Here is a 21,215-nt window from a genome sequence, read left to right as displayed (position 1 = left end):
TGTAGACAGCTGATATTTTCATATTTGAGTCCTGACCTTCTTTGGTTTATACATAAAATGGAGTAGTGTGCTTTTTTATGATGTGGCTTAACAATTATGTGAGAATCACCAGGTGAGGGGCTTTGGCCCCGTCCACTTATTGGGAGACAGGAGTACATGTTTTGATTGGGCAAAAGTTGTGTGCTTCCACAAAAAAGTGCTTCCCTTCCACGCAGCTGTGATCATTTTGTTTATTTATCCAGCTGTATGAGCTTGAATTTGCAGGGGCACACAATGATATTGTAAAACTATTAAAGTGTCTTAGATAGCTAGATAATTTCTGGTATTTTTCTCTGGCAGCAGTACAGATGGGAGGAGGATAACCTACATGGATTTTTAGGTCTGGTTTGCCAGTGCAACTGGCACCTGACCATTTAACCTACAATAGTATAAGTCTACAGTTGTTTGCTTCCACATAAATACATATCCATTCAGAAGCTATCTATTTGTAATGTGTTAGAAAGCCAGAGTCGTAGTGAATGAATAGGAAGAAATACCAAACTGGATTCAGGAGATTGGCTTTATTAGTCGTCTCCACTGCTCCACAAATGCCACAGCTTGCTTGCCACACAGGAACCTCATCAACATTCTACGGCAAGCTTTAGCGCAAACTGTAGGAACATTCTAAGGTGTACAAGGGGGAAGGGGTGGGGGAAGATACCAAGTGGGAGCATCTTAATTACAACATATCTTTCCCCGCAAAAACGAAAAGGATAGAGGGAAAACTAAGATACCAAGTGTATAGTGGAGAGGAGGGTAAAGTAGGAGAGAGGAGGGCCGAGGGCTGGTGAAGACAATGGAACAAGAAGAACCCCCAAGAGGGATAGAGAAGTTAATGTGTACATGACATAGTCACCTGGCACATTGGAAACTCTCCTCGCAGTTACAGTTCTCCCGTAGTGACAGGACTCAGTTCCGCTTGAAGAACTCTCGCTGGAGAGCAAGGGTTGTGGTGAACAAGTCTATCCGTACTCCAACATTGCCCATTGTCCATTATGGCCAAGTTGAGTTTTGTGGAAACAATGCGCAAGGGTTGAAAAAATTTAGACTTGGAACCTTCACGCCCCTCTGGTTTCTTTACATGCACCAAGTCCCCCACATTCTACTGTTGACTTTTGGTGCCATGTTTTACATTATATTGGTTCTCATACTTAGCTTGGTGGAGTGCAATTTTGTCTTTAATCAAGGCTGAATCATGTACAATTCTGTCCCCTCCGCCCAACCATGCAGGAAAGGGTTTGGTACTGGGTTTCCTACCCTTAAGAGCTGAGAAGAGGGAGACACCCATTACAGAACTAGGGGTAGTATTGTACACCCACAACATTTCCTGCAAGGCATTCTCCACTTCCAAGTGATTTATACAGGCCAACTGGATGTATTCCTTAACCATGTGATTGATTCTCTCCACTAGCCCATTGGTGCGGGGACAGTACAAGGCTGTCTTAAGGTGAGAAATGTTAAGATGGGATAGAAAATCCACCATAGCAGAAGACGTAAGATGCTCCCCATTATCAGTTATGATAGTGGCAGGGATGCCTTCACAATAAAAAGAGTCTTTTAAAAATGTTATGTTGTGTACAGTGGTGATTTGATGAACCATCCTGGTAACCACCCAATGCAAATCGTAATCCACCATGACTAGAGCATAACGTTTGGTCACCCCTGCACAATTGATGGGACCAATGATGTCCAAAGCAACTTTTTCCTATGGTTTGTTGGGAACAACCACAGGGGAGATCAGGGCTTTACGGACAACCATAGCCTTGTCACTGCTGGCACAGACTAAACAATCCTTTACCTTGACCTCGACCATGGCATCCATGCAGGGAAACCAAAAGACTTCCCTAACACAAGATTTGGTGAGACTCCTACCCAAGTGACCTTCATGGGAGAGATCAATGACCAGGTTTCTCAACTTTGTAGGGGGTATGATTTTATCATTCCTGAGGACCAAGTTATTATTACTATTAATTTAATGCCTCACCTCCCAACATGGTACCTGTATTTGGCCCATGGTTTGCCTCAACCAGAAAACCACAGTTGGCGCTTTCTGCTTTTAAGCACTATTCCTACCTAAATCTTTAAAATTGCATATCTCTGGTTCTACTAATTGAATTTTTGTCGTTTTGGTCTCAAATAATATATGAAAATGTATTCTATTTTCCTAAATTGATTTGGGATTCTTTTGTGTGTTGTGTTTTCACTTTATTAGTGTTTGAAGTGCGGCATAAATACTTTACACATTGCCTCTAAGGTATGCCTGATTATTGTGTGCCAAGATACCAGAGGGTTAAGCACAGATAAATTTGGGGTTGTCTTGTGACTTCACCCTGACAAGAATTGTGGTTGCTGCTTGAGTAGGGTTTCGCCCACCTCAATCAGTAACCCAATTTTTTACATGGCCACAATAAGCAAATAAGCAAGTTTTCAATATGGGGGTCTCCTAAGAGACAAATAAGAAAAAATAAATAACAAGATGCCTTTGCCAATGCTTGATGTGAGTACGTTTGAGGTCACTATATTTTTACATGACTGTCTCTTGTTTAGCATAAGGCGGATGAGTCATGGTTAGGACTTTAAACAAATGAAGAAATGGTCTGACCAATCTAATTTGTGAGGGTTATAGACCTATTTAGTGGTATTTACGAAAATTGGTTCCAGGTTAAAGATCTTATTATGAAGGGGAAGGTTCAAAGTTGTAATAGGTTGTTGTTCGTTAGGCAGCCTAATGGCCACTCACCCCCCTCTGTGACCAGATTGGGGCTCACTTGTTTTGCTGCTCTGTTGTCTATTTGGTCACAGACTTAAAATACTGGAGGCCGAATGTTTGTTCCTACTACAGACATCAAATTATTTTATCCCAGAAGCCATGAATTCTAGCATTTTAAGAATGGACCTTATTAGATGTTCAAAATATTTACTGGCTTTCATATTTTTGGACATGGAATTGACTGTGATATGACTGAAAAACAATTACTGAAGCATGTTCTACTAACTCTATTTCAGCTTTTCCACTTCTTGTGTACATCCATGGAGGATACTGGCAGGAACTGAGGTGAGGACCCTGTTTTCAAGTATTTTATTGTCTGTGAGTTTGGAGGGCTTTAGAAATATCATATGTGGAAGATGAATAATATCATTGCAAACTGAAATGTATGTCTCCATCTTATGTATGCACAGGTTCCTCAGGAAAGACAGTGATTCTCATGTCTTTTTTAATGTATTTTCACAAAGGTCTTGAGTTGCATTATAATCTTAAAGACAGCATCAATTTAAATAGACACAAGACCCATTGTTGTGCCTAGACATCCTTGAATGTGGCAGATTCTGAGTCCATGTGAAACTGCATCCTAGGATAAAGAGTGTGACTAATTGCCACCGCTCACATGCACTGCTGCCTTTTACATTCCAGAATCCCAACTACTGAGCTTTAATTGGAAAACCTAGCGATACCAAAGGGGATGATGGACAGAGCGTTTGAGCTAATCAAACACTCACCCCCAGTCAACTGATCTGGATTTAATCCATCATCATTCTTTAGCTCACTCCACCACCCCAGTTCAGACATGGCCATATGCAAATCAGTCTGACCCTGTGCCTCATGGGAACAGTCCAGCCCGAACTGCCAAGCCATGTCTTCCCTGGACCGGAAACAAGCATCCTGGGACCGGTTTTGGGTTCATAACCCTCACCAGCCAGGCTATCTTGAATCCAGTGGCAAAGTGAGCAAGGGACCCACATCTGGGCATACCCTGCCAACTTAGGGCGAACAAAGCGATACCAAAGGGGATGATGGACGGAGCGTTTGAGCTAATCAAACACTCACCCCCAGTCAACTGATCTGGGTTTAATCCATCATCATTCTTTAGCTCACTCCAGCACCCCAGTTCAGACATGGCCATATGCAAATGAGTCTGACCCTGTGGCTCATGGGAACAGTCCAGCCCAAACTGCCAAGCCATTTCTTCCCTGGACCGGAAACAAGCATCCTGGGACCGGTTTCGGGTTCATAACCCTCATCAGCCAGGCTATCTTGAATCCAGTGGCAAAGTGAGCAAGGGACCCACATCTGGGCATACCCTGCCAACTTAGGGCGAACAAAGCGATACCAAAGGGGATGATGGACGGAGCGTTTGAGCTAATCAAACACTCACCCCCAGTCAACTGATCTGGGTTTAATCCATCATCATTCTTTATCTCACTCTGCCACCCCAGTTCAGACATGGCCATATACAAATCAGTCTGCCCCTGTGCCTCATGGGAACAGTCTAGCCCGAACTGCCAAGCCATGTCTTCCCTGGACTAGAAACAAGCATCCTGGGACCGGTTTCGGGTTCATAACCCTCATCAGCCAGGCTATCTTGAATCCAGTGGCAAAGTGAGCAAGGGACCCACGTCTGGGCACACCCAGCCAACTTAGGGCGAACAAAGTGACACCAAAGGGGATAGCGTTTGAGCTAATCAAACACTCACCCCCAGTCAATTAATCTGGGTCAAGACTGATTTTCATATGGCTGGGTCCAAACTGGAATGGCATGGTAAGCAAAAAAATTATGGATTTAGGCCCAGATCTCTGTACTGCGGTGAATGTGTGACATTGTTCTGCATTCTGTCCATCAACAGTTCTTTTTGCATTTGTCACCTCGAGTGGGACGGTATGCTCAGACGTGAGTCCCGTGCTCTCCATGCCACTGGAATCAAGCTATCCTGGCTGAAGAAGGGCGAAACCCCGAAACCGGTCCTAGGATGCTTGTTTCCAGTCCAGGGAGGACCTGGCCTGGCAGTTCGGGCTAGACTGTTCCCATAGGGCACAGGGTCAAGACTGATTTGCATATGGCTGGGTTCAAACTGGAATGGCATGGTGAGCAAAAAAACGATGGATTTAGGCCCAGATCTCTGTACTGGGGTGAATGTATGACATTGTTCTGCATTCTGTCCATCAACAGTTCTTTTTGCATTAATTGGAAAACCTGGCAATGCAAATCGATACCTGTAGAAACTCCATTAATTGACTGTTAAGTAACCTAAAGATCAACCCACAGCAGAATTTGCTAGCTCTGCAACATAACTTTGTGGGAGCAATATTACCCATTGCTGGATGTGTTTGAAGCACTTCATATTCTCTTCCTCGTTACTGCCTTTATCAAAGAAGCGACCCTTGGCAGTTTGTGCCAAACCTTTACATATATTCTAAAATTCTCTACCACTCCCTTCCCACCCAATTAAAAGACTCCTTTTTTACAATTCCATCTGTTCTCTCTCTAAATGGGCTGGTCTTTCTCGGGTTAGGCCAATACCTTTGGGGCAAGCTTTTTGTTCTGTTTGAAATAAATTTACTTATGCTGTGTTTTGATATGTAGTTTCCATTCCAAACAAAGGAGCTGATGCTGGCCTGACCAATAACTGCTGTGCTTCTTGTTATCTCAGTGTTTGCAGTGGACACATGGATGGCATGACCTGGACTGACATTGTGCTGGGTGATGGCAAGCAGTAGTCACCACTATATCTATAAATATTGGAGATGCTGGGGAATGGTGCTCCCTGCACCTGGGGGTGCAGGATGAGGGTAGCTCACAATTGATTGCAGGTACGGGGGTATGACCTTACTCATGTTGTCATCCTCTGGAAGGTACCATACTACAAGGGCCTTAATTATCCCACCTTATGTGGTCCTTAACACTCGGGCCTTTAACTTTTTTAACAGATTCTCATGCTTTGACTTTTGGATTGGTGTTACATCCTGCAATGTGGTCTGGATCTGGGTGATTCAGCTCTCCTGGTTCTTGCAACTGACACCCGCCTGCAGGGTTATGGTTAACCAAGGTATGCCTGTCCTTAATGCAGTGGTTCCTCCAGGATTCTCAGGTAGCCCTGTGGGCCGCCCTGGCCTGCGATAGGGCCATCAAACTGTCTCTGCTGCAGAGATGGCCAGGCTACTATTGGTCTCAACCTAAGAAGGCCTCTGGTCTCTGGCCTCTCAGTTGAGGGAACACAGCCTACAGTGCTGCTTTTATCAGTAATAGCCTCCCTCTTTAGAAGACATTCTCCTTCAGATCTGTCAAGTTCCACCTGATCTCCGATACATTTGGTTACATTTATATCATAGAAACATCTGTTCTTCTTTTGCTTTGCTCCAGGGATCTGAACCCATAAGATTTTTTTCTACTAAGGACTTCTAGAGTGAATGCATCTATTGGGTATGGTCAGTGTATGGTATGTAGGCAGACTTTTGAGTGAGTCTCCATTTTTATAATGGTGAAGAGTTAAAAAAGAGTAGTTAAAATTGTGGTGGTCACAAGAAGCCTATTTCTAGAGGTACCGATGAGTCCCATAGATAAGGACAGAGATTATAAGAATAGACGCCATTGCAAAGAATATTAGCGGTAAGTAATCTGGGCGTTTCTGCTCTGTTTGCAATTTCCACCTAAGCCAAAGAAAAAGGATTATGAAAAGATTTGTGTGCGCGAAAATCTCATAAAAACTTTATAAGTAACTCCACTTTAAACTAACAAAGCGAACCTCCAATTTTCACGCCTCTTCATGTCGATGAATATTTGCCACCCCATTAGAATGAACATCACCCAAACACCTCTCTAAAATAATCATTGTCTTAAAGTGTTTATTGTTTAATCAATGATTAGAGGTTTGATGAAGTTTTAAAAGTTTATTTTCCGTTAAGAGTTTAGTCTGTATTTTTGTCTTATTATTCAGATTAGTCAAATAAATCCATTTACAGAAATATCGAGAAAATGTTGGTTAGAACAAGCATATGAAATCACAACATGTTCCATAAAGGAATTAATCCCTATCTTAATCTAAAGGACCTAACCTATCCTAGTAGGAACCCATAAAGAGTGCTTTTTGGAAAAGAGCAAGAAAAATTGGAGCAAAAGACTAATAACTATGAAAAGGTCAAATTCCCCATAAAGAGTAGTTCTTTGAAACTCGGCCGAGTTCCCTAACAGCTGCAGTAGTAACTGTTAAAACACGTAAAAAGAATTAATCACAGCAATAGCTATGATTGGCATAAAGATAGAAAGTCTCCTCACAAAGCGTAAGGAAAACATAGAAATCATTGTTAGCAATAGTTTATAGCTATTCGGGTTAGCACAACATAGTGCTAAGGGACACAGCAGGGTAGGAGTGCATGGAATGCCTTAACTCTTTAGCTAGGAAAATATATTATATAGAAAGCTCAAAACATGTTTCAAACTATGAATACTGAATCATTTTTAACCCATAGCAAAGGATCTTCCGTTGGTCTGTCATCTTCTTTCTTGATTCCCACGGCAAATGTCCAGGTCGACATGTTGTTATTTGAACGTGGCTACAGCGTATCACAAAAAGATACATCTTGGAAGGTTCTAAATGAGAACCTTTGCAAGCCTATGTGCCAGCTATTCAGTCTTATTATGTAGCAATGGACTACTCTATGAAATGAAACATTAATATCTAGCATGTCCTGGTGAGATCACAGAATTTAAACCTACAGCAAGCAATATTTTCTTGCTCATTATAGACGAAACAATGTGAAATATAATGAAGTCATATAGTGTGAGGAAGGAAAGAAAAACGTTTTGCAGCGAACAACACATTTCACGAAGATGTCAAATTCTGCAATTCAGTTATAACGTTAAATCAGCATTTACAAACAGGCATTTATTTTATTAAAGGGATAGGAAAGAATCAAGAAAATATTGAGGCCTAGCAGTGAAAGAACAATAGTAAGGGGAGCTTTCTACAGAAATAAGCAGCATTTTCACTTTTTGCTCATTTAACTAAAGCACATTTTCTCTATCCACTATTTTGACATGCAGTTTCTACGTTAACGTTAAAGCACATTTCTACTTTGTTATGAGGTATTTTATGTAAAAATGTTCAGCTTCCACAGGGGACAGACAACAAATTACTTTTATCCCTATGTAGCATGTAAACAAAAAGCCTAATAATTTCAAACATAGTTATTTTTTTTAATGAAAATGTCACTGCGACGACACAAGACCTGAACCAGGGGCATCAAAAAGGAACAAAGGCAGGGTAACCTTTGTGGCAAAGTTGCCCTGGCATGCAGTACATGTGAAGGTACATACTGGGTCTTTAACTGCACATATTAACAGTATAGGCAAGCGTCACAAAATTCACAAATACTTAGTATCGTTTATAATGTTTAATACATAAGACCATTCTGTGGGACATGGTAGTCCAGGGAAGCCTCAATTTTAAAAAATGTGTGTGACAGTCACTTTGACCTAATGGCCCATTAGTGGCTGGGCCTTCCTGTCCAAGGTTTACACTGATGGAGACAGCTGAAGCTTTGCCGTTGAAAACCCGGTGCTTTCCCGGACTCAAACAGTGTGGTAAAACCACAGATATGACGGGTGCGAGTACCCCAATTCATGGCGATGCTCCTGCTCTGCCAAACTTAAAGTAACCCCCACAGTTTCAAGCCAGGATGAAAACCTTGCCTCCACTGCCACACTTACCATCTGTGACTTCTTGGCCACTGCCTGTTTCTTTTTCTAGTAAAGAGGAGTCCGGATTCCTGGCAGCCCCCATGGTAGCGAAGGGGATCGCTGTGGTAGCAGTTGATTATGACATTGCACCGAAAGGTAAGTGCCAGCAATAATGAGTTTGAGGTTTACTCGTGTGTACTATCACTTTGCGCAAGCTGTGCAGCATTATTTATGGAAGGGGAGACATTGATTGTTGCTTATATGAGATTGTGAACACAGCCCGTAACAGGAATTGCTTCATTTGGGTCAGCAAGACCTTGAAGACTTTACCTTTTCACCAACAGCCCCAGGATTCTAATTTATGTGTTCCTGTTATTCCTCTGGGGCTCCTCCTGGGGTTCTTTTACTAGTATTATGATTTTGTGTCTGATCCTTGTAACAATTTACTTTATGCCGTGTGCCTCATAAATGCTCAAATAAAATCGAGAAGCTTGTACAGCCCTTTTTCCCTCTCATGAGCAAGAAACCGTAAAAGCTAGCATGGGCGTGCAAAGTTCAGCTCACCAGTGCTAGTGTGTGTTTATTATTTACATCGGTAACGGTTCTGTACCTGTACGAGCAGCAGGACACTCTTCCTTCTCAGGCTTCCTCTGCTACTTGCACCACAAGGTTACATTACCCTCAGGGGCGGCGCCACCTAAATGACACAGGAGTATCGCCCCGCCTGCTGTGTGAGCAGCAAGCAAACACAAACAAGCATTGGCATAGCCAATAGGTCTCGCCTTTGGGACCTTATAAGAGTTTAGCCATGCAACAGTTGCATAACTAAATACTTATAAGGTGCCAAAAGCGAGACCTATTGGCTATGCCAAGCGGCCGCGAAAGTGATCGCGATCAAACATCAAAGCGGTCATGCGGCCGCGAAAGTGAAAGTAATCGCGGTAAAGCTCTGCGCGCGCGCCCGCACGCATGCACTGTAGCCCTAGGCTGGCCTGGTAGCACTTTTTGGAGCCCTCTCAATAAGTCTCGCCAGACCAGCGCATGCGCTGGGTCAGGCGAGACCTAATCAATAACAAGCATTGGCATAGCCAATAGGTCTCGCCTTTGGGACCTAATAAGTGTTTGGCTATGCAAGAATTCAGGACACCCCCGTGCCGCACGGCCCTCCAGCTGTGTGTGTGTGACCCCTCGCTGCTGCTCCGTGTGCCGATTCTGCCGTTTTTGTCTCCCTGTTCTCCCTGGTAACTGCCCTGCTGTTGTTGCTGTTCCCTGCTCTGTTATTGTCATTTTGTACCTCTGTCCTCGGGTTCTGTGCCTCCCCAGGTGTAACCCCCGCTTCCCACCGCCGTGAGATCGCGGCCCGCCCCCTTTTCCTCAGTGTACCCCCCGCTCCCGCCTCCCAGCTGCTCCTCCCTCCCACTTCGCCTTAAATGGAGACCGCGCGGACGCGCAGCGGACACGCGCAGCGGGCGCGCCGATTGTGCGCCGAAGGCGCGCCAAAGGCAAGCCCGTCTGCGCCCGTCAGCGGCCGTACCGAGCCCAGTGCCAGGACCCCTGGCCCCCGCAGAGTCCAGCACACCCGCCGGACCTACGACACCGCCACCCTCAACGCACTCAACACCGACCGGATCCCCGGCTGCTACCGAGCCACCCCAAGACGCACCCACGGACCCTTCACCTGCCAATCCTGCAAATTCTCCTGCATCCGGACCTGCACCACACCCGCCAAGCCGAGCACCAGCAGCAACCACCTGAAGTGCATCCTGCTCAACACCCGCTCCGTCCACAGACACGCCGTGGAACTCTGGAACCTGCTCGACACCACATCCCCAGACGTCACCTTCCTCACAGAAACATGGATGAACGCCTCCTCAGCGCCAGACATCGCCATCGCCATCCTGGACGGATACAAGATCACCCGGAGGGACCGCATCAACCAGACAGGAGGAGGCATCGCCATCGTCCACAAGAACACCATCCGCATCACGACCAACTCCGACGACACTCTCACAGCCGTCGAACATCTTCACTTCCAGATTCACACCGATCCCAAGACGACCCTCAGAGGCACCCTCATCTACAGACCCCCAGGACCTCGGACACAATTCAGTGAAGACATCGCAGACTTCATCAGCCCACACGCCCTCCCCTCCGCTGACTACATCCTCCTAGGGGACCTCAACTTCCACCTGGAGAACAACAATGACAGCAACACCACCACCCTGCTGGACAACCTTGCCAACCTCGGACTCAAGCAACTGGTGGACACCCCCACCCACTACGCCGGACACACGCTCGACCCCGTCTTCTCCTCCAGCAAGTACATCTCCTTCAGCCACTCCGCTGGACAGACCACAGCTGCGTCCACTTCAGCTTCAGAAAGACCACGACTCACCACCATCCGCAACAGGCTCCCCGCAGGAGCTGGAACAAGATCACCCCCAACCAGCTCACCACATCCCTGAGCCAGAACCCTCCCGCCAGCTCAACGGACCCCAACCAAGCAGCCAACAACCTCACACAGTGGCTCACCAACTGCACTGACGACCTCGCACCTCTGAAAAACCATCCCAGCAGGCCCGGCAGCAAGAAAGCTCCCTGGTTCAACGACGATCTCAAGAACTCCAAGAAAAACTGCTGTACCCTCGAGAAAGCCTGGCGAAAAGACCCGACTACAGACAACATGACCGCCCTCAAGCACGCCTCCCGCAAACACCACCAGCTGTTACGCACCACCAAGAAGACAGCATTCAAGGAACGACTAGACAACAACGCACATAACAGCAAGGAACTCTTTAGCATCGTCAAAGAGCTCTCCAACCCCAGCGCCGGAAACAACTACATCACTCCCTCACAAGACCTCTGCAACTCACTCGCCACGTTCTTCCACAGCAAGATCACCAACATACACAACAGCTTCGACGCACAGACCACGCACCCAACCACCGAACTGACGCCCCCCACCTCCATCCTCCGCGCCTGGACCCCGGTCAGCACCGAAGACACCATCCACACGATGAACACCATCCACTCCGGATCACCATCCGACCCATGCCCCCACCACATCTTCAACAAGGCCAACTCCGTCATCGCACCCCAACTCCGGGACATCATCAACTCCTCCTTCAACACCGCCACCTTCCCGGAGAGCTGGAAGCACGCCGAACTCAGCGCCCTCCTGAAGAAACCATCAGCAGACCCTACCGACCTCAAGAACTACCGCCCCATCTCGCTCCTCCCTTTTCCTGCCAAAGTCATCGAGAAGACCGTCAACAGACAGCTGGCCGCCTTCCTCGAGACGAATGGATCCCTCGACCACTCACAGTCCGGCTTCCGAGCCAACCACAGCACCGAGACCGCCCTCATCGCAGCCACCGACGACATCCGAGCCCTGCTCGACAACGGGGAAACAGCGGCCCTCATCCTCCTAGACCTCTCTGCAGCGTTCGATACTGTCTGCCACCGCACCCTAGTGCAGCGCCCCAGCAACATCGGAATCCAAGAGAAGGCACTAGAGTGGATCACCTCGTTCCTCGCCGGAAGAACCCAGAGAGTCCGCCTCCCTCCGTTCAGATCCAAGGCCACCAAAGTCATCTGCGGCGTTCCACAAGGATCATCACTCAGCCCCACCCTCTTCAACGTCTACATGAGCCCCCTCGCAGCCATCGTACGCCAACACAACCTCAACATCATCTCCTACGCCGACGACACCCAGCTGATCCTCTCCTTCACCAACGACGCAGCCGCCGCCACAACCAACCTACACGAAGGGATGAAAGACGTAGCAGAATGGATGATGATCATCTGCCTGAAACTAAACTCAGACAAGACGGAAGTTCTCATCCTTGGCTCATCCCCCTCTGCCTGGGATGACTCCTGGTGGCCCCCTGCCCTGGGCAGCGCGCCCAAACCAACGGACCACGCACGTAACCTGGGCTTCATCCTGGACTCTTCCCTCTCGATGACCAGACAAGTCAACGCCGTCTCATCATCATGTTTCAACATCCTACGCATGCTCCGAAAGATCTTCCGATGGATCCCCACCGAAACCAGGAAGACGGTCACCCAGGCCCTCGTCACCAGCCGACTGGACTACGGAAACACCCTCTACACCGGAACCACAGCCAAACTACAGAAAAGACTCCAACGCACCCAGAACGCCGCCGCACGACTCGTCCTGGACATCCCCCGACACAGCCACATCTCCGGACACCTGAGAGACCTGCACTGGCTCCCCGTCAGCAAGAGAATCACGTTCCGACTCCTCACCCACGCACACAAGGCCCTCAACAACCTGGGCCCCAGGTACCTCAACGACCGCCTGACCTTCTACACTCCCACTCGCCAGCTATGATCAACCAGCCACGCCCTTGCTGTTGTTCCACGCATCCGAAGAGCCACCATGGGAGGAAGATACTTCTCCTACCTGGCAGCCAAGACTTGGAACTCCCTCCCCATCCACCTCCGTCTGACCCAAGACCACCTCTCCTTCAGGAAGCAACTCAAGACCTGGCTGTTCGAGCAGTAGCGGACCCCCCTCCCCCAAGCGCCTTGAGACCCTCTGGGTGAGTAGCGTGCTATACAAATTTTGTGATTGATTGATTAAGGTCCCAAAACCTAGACCTATTGGCTATGCAAAGCGGTAAAGCGCGGCGCCCGTGCACATGCACTATAGCTCTAGGCTGGCCTGGTAGCACTTTTTGGAGCCCTCTCAATAAGGATGACTGCTGCCCGTGCCAGTGCGCATGTCAGATTGACCTGCTGTCTACAGCCAACCTATCCGACGTGCACTGTGGACTCAGCAATTCATGGGCTGTGAAACAGCCTGGGGATCGCTGGCAGAGGCCCCCAGCCTCAAATGAGTGCTGCGTTAGCCTGCTCCAACCAATCCTGGAGCTGCTCCCATCCTGAAAACAGCATAAGAGCAGCTCCAGGATTAGTTGGATTCATGATCCATGAGCAGAAAGTCCTTCCCATTCCTGATCGTGGGCACAAGGATCACTGGCAGAGAAGTGCATCATCAGGCATAGCCACAGCCTTCTTTATGGTGAGTTGTGCGCAATCGCACCTCACCATATTTTGTTACCGCTAGCCGCCACTGGTTACCCTCCTTTGAACACATAACAGTACAAAGCCAGCACCCATACCATACCACCTGCACAGACATCTAAAGAAACAGATGAACACACAGGCAAACATATAAGGTGATGCAGGGGCACACACCTCACTCAAACGTGACACTAGACAACAGGAAGAAAGGACAGAATCATCCTGACCCATCTCCAGCCCCGGGGACTGAGTAAGCTTTTTGCGGTGGAGCGTGCTCACCGGGTCCCCGGGGGCAGACCTAAGACTGGTGCCCCGCCGCGGCCGCTCATTGCCCGGATTTTTAATTTTCGGGACAGAGATGCTATCCTCCAGACCTCCAGGCAACAGGGACCGGTCAAGCTTGACAACATGGAGATACATTTCTACCCAGACTTCACTCCGGCGGTCCAGAAGCAGCGACAGAGCTTTCTTGGGGTTAAACGTCGCCTAAGGGACCTGAACCTCAAGTACTCAATGCTCTTTCCAGCCAAGCTGAGGGTAGAGGTGGATGGTCGCACGCACTTCTTTGACCGGCCCGAGGCAGCTGGGGACTGGCTGGACACTCTGCCTGGAGATCGGGGCCGGGGGGGCGGGGGGGGCGCGGCTGGCGAGGAGGGCCCGCCGGATCAGAATTGAGGGGTGACTGATTAGGCCTTGCTCTGGACGTTGTTCCTTCACCATTTATTGATTGCGTATGTTCCCCTCCTATGGAGGTTGCGTGGGGTCTGTTGGGGGCTTCCCTCCTCCTCTGGGGGACTAGTTAGTATTTAGCTATGGGGCGACAGGCACACTGCACTTTGGGGGGGCTGTCTGGGCTCATGCAGGGGTGCAGGGAGGGGGGAGTTCTGTTGGGACCGGGGGGTGGGGGGGGTGTGTTGTTTGTTAGCACCGCAGGGCAAACCCGCTACTATGTTCTTGTTATTAGGATGCTCGATGGGGGACGACCGATTGATTCGACGTATGATGGGGGGTAGGGATTTGACTGTGTTGTCATGGAATGTTAACGGCCTGGGGGATAGGATTAAGCGTGGTGTGGTCCTGCAGTACTTAAAACGTATTTCACCAGATGTTGTCTTCCTGCAGGAGACGCACCTTATAGGTAACTCCTTTCATGCAATGAATCGGCGGGGATATTGTTTGGTGGCACATTCCGGCTTCACCTCGGGCTCGCGGGGGGTGGGTATTATGATCAAGAACTCGCTCCCGTTGGAGATTGATGAGGTGCGCCATGATGAGAGGGGACGCTACACGGTTCTGGTGGGAAGAATGGAGGGTAGAGTGTTTATCTTTATATCCGTGTACGTCCCGCCTGGGTTACAAGTCACCACATTCGCGGACCTGGGGCGCCTCCTTCTGGACCTTCCGAGTGGCCTGCTGGTGGTTGGAGGGGACTTTAATGCGGTAGCCTCTGGGTCTATGGATCGCCATCCCCCTAGGGACCTCCCCCGGGCACAGGCATGGCTGCCCGGCCTTCTGGACACGCTGGGCCTGGTGGATTGCTGGCGATTAAAGCATCCCGAATTGCGACAGTACACCTTCCACTCGGGTGCCCATGGTAGCCTCTCGCGGCTTGATTACATCCTTGTCCCGGCGGCCCATGCAGGGAGGGTGGGGGAGGTGCGCCATCTAGCACGGGGTATCTCAGACCACTCCCCATTGTTGTTGCATTTCGATGTCTTCCCGAGGGGGGATGGCAGGGTGGCCCCAATCAATGCATGGTATTTGCGTGACCCCACCATTCGTGCCGATTTGATCAAATCCTTACAGCGATATTTCGACGAGAATGTGGGGTCGGTCTCTTCCGCCATCTCCCTGTGGGAGGCTTTCAAGGTAGTCCTTAGAGGGGAGGCCCTCTCCTTTATCTCCCATGCCCGGCGGCTCGAGCGGGAGGAGGTGACCCGGGTAGAGGCCGAGATTGCAGAACTGGAGGGTGACCTGGGGAGCGGGGTAACAGACGCCAAGTTGCATGTTCTACACCTAAAGCAGGCGGCCTATCGGGCCCTCGTCACGGAGGCGGCCAGGGGCCTCAGTAGAGAGCAGCAGGGGCGATTGTATGATGTGGGTGATAAGGCTGGCAAATTGATTGCGTGGTTGGATAAGAGGGAGAGAGCGAGCCGCGTGGTGCCTGTGATTGAGAGTATTGATGGTGCGTGTGTCACCGAGCCGGAAGCCATTGTCTCCTGCTTCGCGGATTATTTCCGCGAAGTCTACTCCCCGGTTTCCCCCTGCTCGGAGGAAGATTCCCATGCCCTGCTTCGGGACATCGCACTGCCCTCCCTAACGGTGGAGGACAGGGATTCGCTTGACGCCCCTCCCACCTCGGACGAAATTGCCTTGGCTATTCGCTCGGTTGCATCCGGCAAGGCCATGGGCCCCAATGGTATTCCCATCGAGCTCTACAAGCTACGCCCGGATGTGTTGGCGCCCCACCTGCGCGCGATGTTCCTGGCGGCCCACTCGCAGGGTTCCCTTCCGCCGGACCAGCGCCTGGCCACAATTGTGGTGATCCACAAGGAGGGGAAGCCCCGTGAACGGGTCACATCCTATAGGCCGATTTCGCTTTTGAACGCGGAGCCCAAAATCCTTGCCAAGGTGTTGGCCAACCGGTTGGTTGGCGTGGTGGGCGACCTGGTCCACCAAGACCAATCTGGCTTTATACCGCACCGCAACACGGCGCTCAATCTGCGGCGCTTGCACGGGGTGCTCGCGCGTGTCCCATTTGTGTGGGAGCCGGCCATCTTGGCATCCTTGGACGCCACTATGGCGTTTGATACGCTTGAATGGCCATACATCTGGGCGATGCTGGCGAAATTCGGGTTCGGCCCGGGTTTCATTAGCTGGGTCAAATTGCTATATTCGGGCCCATTGGCGCAGGTGGTAGTGAATGGGCGAGTCTCGGCCCCATTCGCGCTGGGGAGGGGTACGCGACAGGGTTGCCCCCTGTCACCTCTCCTGTTTGCCCTGGCCCTGGAGCCCCTGGCGGAGTGGCTACGGTGGCACCCCTCTATCCGTGGTCTCCGCTGGACCCCCGAGCATGAGGACCGTGTGTCCCTCTACGCTGACGACATCCTTCTGTATCTCGCCTCCCCGCGTAAATCACTGATCGTCCTGGTTGATGTTTTGCGCTCATTCGGTCGCAACTCGGGCCTGGTCATCAACTGGGCGAAATCCTGTGTCTATGTGCTCTCCGGGGAGGCTCCGGCCCTACCACGGGACTGTCCGATCCGGATTGCCCCCCACGGTTTTCGGTACCTGGGTATCTACATCACACTTGACCCGGAGGCCCGCTATGAGCGGAATTTGCTGCCCCCCCTCCAGCGCTTGAGGGAGGACGTGGTGCGCTGGCGGCGTCTGCCGCTCTCGCCGCTCGGCCGAGCGGCTTTGTTCAAAATGATGTCCCTGCCGCGATTCCTCTACGCCCTCCAGAATACTATGGACTTGGTCTCGGCACGCTATTTCCGTGAGGTGGAGGGCCTCCAGCGGCGCCTGTTCTGGGACGGGAGGCCGCGCATTGCTCTGGCTAAATTGACGCTCCCGTGGTACGATGGGGGGGTCGCCCTCCCGGACATTAAACGGTATTACTGGGCCTCCCAACTAGCTGCAATTAATCATGGCCTTTATGGGCCCGCCTTGAACCCGGCATTTGAGATGGATAAAATGCTCCTACCCGGTGGCGATTACAATCGCGCGCTCTACTCTGGCGCGCCCGACTCCCGTTTGACGGGACCGACGCGTGTTATGGTGCGTGTCTGGCACGCGGCTAATGCAGCTATGGGGTGGAAGAACCGTTTGACCCGGGCGTCACCGCTGTATGCGTCTGAGAGGTTGGGCTCCCTATGGACGTCGAAGGGCTTCGAGAAGTGGGACACGATCGGAATCAGCACGGTGGGAGATCTCTGGACGAGGGGGGGATTCAAAACTTTTGAGACGCTGCAGGCGGAGTTTCAGCTGCAGGGCAGTGAGTACTTTCGGTACCTACAAGTCCGCCATGCGCTGGGCTCCGTCTTCCCGGACGTCGCATCCATTCCGGAGTCTTCCCCCCTGGAGGACAGAGTGCTGGACGGCCATGTACCGGACAGCACGATCTCCCTCATATATAAAAAACTGATCAACGATAGATCGTGCCTGCTGACTAGTCTCCGCGAGGCCTGGGTTGCCGACGGGCTGGAGCTGGACGGCGAGGATTGGATTTCCGCGGTGGCCTCCCCGAAAGAGGTGGCCATCCCGGCTCGCCTTCGTTTCGTCCAGCTCAAGATCCTTCACCGGGTTTACGTGACGGGGCCAAGGCTTCTGCGTATGGGTTTTGCTGGTGACGGACTGTGTAAGCGTGGCTGTGGTGCGCTGGCGACTTTCATGCATATACTGTGGGAGTGCCCGAAGGTGGAGCGATTCTGGCGTGGTGTGCATGAGGTCCTGCGTGTGGTTACGCGTGTCGCGCTGCTGCCTGAAGCGAGGAGATGCTTGCTGAATGTATGGGAACCGAATGACTATTCGGTCCCGCAGACGCGGTGGGTGACTCTGGGATACATGATAGCTAAGCGTGACATTGCTCAATTGTGGGGATCCCAGAGGCCCCCTGCGGTATCGGCCTGGAAAGAGCATATGGATTGGTGTATGTTTCGTGAAAAGGTGGTGTATGTGGCGAGGGGTAAGCCTGGGGCGTGGGTGAAACTCTGGGGCCCCTGGAACGCCTACCGCGGGGGTATTTGTGAGCCACCACTGCTACCGGCTGCCTCACCTGTTCCGTCTCCCTAGACGGCCCCCCTCCCTCGGCCGCGGGCGCGCGGTCCCCCCAGTCCTCGACCTACTCCCATTCCCCTCCTCAGAGTTCTGCTGCTGGTTTGGATCCCCCACTTATGGAGCACGTGCTGTCACTTTGGATCGCGGGTTGCCTTGCGGGTGTGGTTTTTTGGTGTTGTTTTGTTTCAAGAAAAGGGAACCGTACTATGGGCTTGGAGATGTGTGGCCTGCACCACTGATTACTCCTGTTTCACTGCTCTGCACTGCCGAGAGACTTTTACTGTATGTATGCAATATGCTTTTGTCATTCTAGCGGCCGGCCGGGTGGTTGTAGGCCCATACCTGTAACTTTTACAACCTGCAATAAACGGTTTCAAAAAAAAAAAAAAAAAAAAGAAAGGACAGAATCACCACACCAGTCTAGTGAGACAGTGAACCAACATACAGAGCGCCAAAAAGCATGCACCCCAGGGAGCAGGGCATGGTGAAGCCTGGAAGCTTGCCGGTCACTCACACCTCTGCCACAACAGCATTGTGCCACAGGGCGCTCATAGCCTCCTCCAGCAGAAACAGGTGTGCAAGGTTTGCACGTGTCCAGTGTCTGTTCTGTCTCTCAATCTGTCCTTCACTGCTCTGTCTTCTTACAGGTCACATGGATCTAATTGTGTCTCAGGTCAGGCGCAGTATCGCTTTCATCAGCCAACAATACCCCCTTAACAGGTAAGTTATTATATAGCCATTCTTTTTACCTTGAAAATGTTTTATTGAAGTGAGTACATATAGTTCAAATTATTACAAACAGATAATATCCCCGTAAGTGTAAATTGAAATATTCAGAAAATATGTAACAGAGAATGGTGCATATGAGATACAATGGTATGGTGCTAGAAAACCAGTGAAACATGAAAATATGGCATTTTTTATTAGTTTTTTTTAGGAATAAGCAGGAGAGAGAGAAAATAAAAGAGGGAAAAGAAGGGGAAGGAAAAGAGGCGGGATAGAAAAAGAGGAAGAAGAGAAGCATTAGAATATAACAAAAAGAAGTAAGCCTAAACAAATCCAATTATAATACAGTACATAGACAGCCTATTAATAATTGAATGTAGTCATGGAGGTAGGAAGTCGGTATTTCTATTAGTAGAAGTGACTTAAGTGGCATCCATGACCAACCGTTAAATCATGAGCTGCATGTATGTTGCATTTACTGTTATATAGCGGTGAGCCATTTTGAAGCTTTTTGTCACATGTATGAGCTCTGCTCCTGCCACCACGTGACTCTGCTCCCACTGTCATGACAGCGGAGGCAGTGTAGTGACTCCTCTACCGCTATCGTTACAGCTAAGGGACTCTGCACTCACTTCGCAGAAAGAAAAGGAATGCTGCTCCCATTGTCGTGGCAGCAGGAACACATTCATTGTGCTGTCATGCCAGTGCATGAAAACCTTTTTTTTTAGCTGGAAAAACATTACTACATACAAATTCATAGCAATAAACAAAAAACATACCATCAGCAGACACGGTGCTACCACCAATCATAGAAGGGAAAAGAAACATAAGGGGATCATAAAGTGCATTAGCATAATTCCTAGAAATAAATATCAGGTCATCAAAACATCCATATAATGCAACACATTAATGTAACACCTGATCATGTCCAGCTTGAACCTTGAACATCCAAACCCTGAACGTATCCCACACACGTTTGAGTAGAGTTCTACGCTTGTCTTGATCTAAAATGGACATTTTGAGAAAGCATACATTTAAAAATTCTTGCCACCGTGGATTTGGGTTGGGAGCCTCTTGACAACCAATATCACAGCACCATTCAGGCCAGAGAAATGGCAAAAAGGTATATCCCAAATTGTTGCTGAAGGGCCTCAGAGAATAATAGTGTGTTTTCCTCAGACATTTGTCCCAGAGTGTAGAGTTTGAATTCCACCCAGAACTCATGAAGGCTGTAGTGAACCAACAGTGGCAGATTTGGATTCAACCCAGGAAAGTGTATTGGCTGAAAGGCGGTGATGCCAGAGGCTAATCATTTAACAAAGGGCCAGATATGATGGGCTTAAATCTTGTCTTCTTAAAATACTGTGTCAACGATGGCTAGGTTACTTCAATGACTTCCCCCAAAGGTAATATTGGTTCCAGGTGCCAAGGGGTGGATGGCCATGTCATCTGCATAGGCAAGAACTTTAAGATCTCAGCAATTTAGACGTAATGGGCTAATAGAGTCTACACATTGTAAAGCCTGAATATAAGGCTGGATAGAGAATGCAAAAAGTTGAGGTGAGAGAAGACACCCCTGCCGGGTGCCTTTAGTGGTTTTGATAGGGTTAGATAAAATGCCTTTGCAAACATCCCTTCCCTTCAAACCCATGTACTATTGCTTAACTCGAGAAATAAACCCTGGACCAATGCTGCAGGTGCCCATGGCTGCCCAGAGAAACTGCCAAAGAACCCGATCAAAGGCCTTTTCGGCATCTAACATAATCAATCCCCTGGGAGCTTCTGCAACTGAGGCGAATTCCAATTCTGTTCTGATCGTACTAACATGTGAGGCCGTATCACGTCCTGGTATAAAACCATGCTGATTTCGATCAACCAGATCAAAAAACACTGCAGATAACCAATTGGCCAATTATTCAAGTGTATATCTTTGAGTCTGCGTTAATCTGCAATATTGGCTGATAAAAACCGCAGCGCATGGAATCCTTCCCTTTTATTTGGGAAGATATCAATGTTAGTTTCACCCCACGAGCATGGAACCCTATTCAAGAGTATTAAAGGAGTTGAAGAGGGCACTAAGGATTGGTATAAGAACTTGAAAAAAGGTCTTGTAAAATTACGGAGGAATTTGGTCTGGCCTAGACTCTTTGACCTTTGCGGACCGTATGC

The 21,215-nt window shown here is 49.4% G+C and overlaps 1 protein-coding gene across 3 annotated transcripts in view; it reads left to right on the top strand.

The window, feature by feature from the left end:
- AFMID (arylformamidase) overlaps nucleotides 1–21,215 on the top strand; it is a 359,393-nt gene that overhangs the window by 283,318 nt on the left and 54,860 nt on the right. For all 3 annotated transcript variants that reach the window (XM_085617482.1, XM_085617483.1, XM_085617481.1), the window contains 3 exons: nucleotides 3,046–3,094; nucleotides 8,563–8,648; nucleotides 18,968–19,040. In XM_085617482.1, coding sequence (XP_085473608.1) covers nucleotides 3,046–3,094; nucleotides 8,563–8,648; nucleotides 18,968–19,040 — 208 coding nt within the window. The remainder of the gene's footprint in view (nucleotides 1–3,045; nucleotides 3,095–8,562; nucleotides 8,649–18,967; nucleotides 19,041–21,215) is intronic.

Source organism: Triturus cristatus, chromosome 7 (genome assembly GCF_964204655.1).
Source record: "Triturus cristatus chromosome 7, aTriCri1.1, whole genome shotgun sequence".
NCBI classification, from domain to species: Eukaryota; Metazoa; Chordata; class Amphibia; order Caudata; family Salamandridae; genus Triturus; species Triturus cristatus.
The sequence above is the reverse complement of the archived record's forward strand: the minus strand, read 5'-3'. Positions and strand labels throughout refer to the sequence as shown.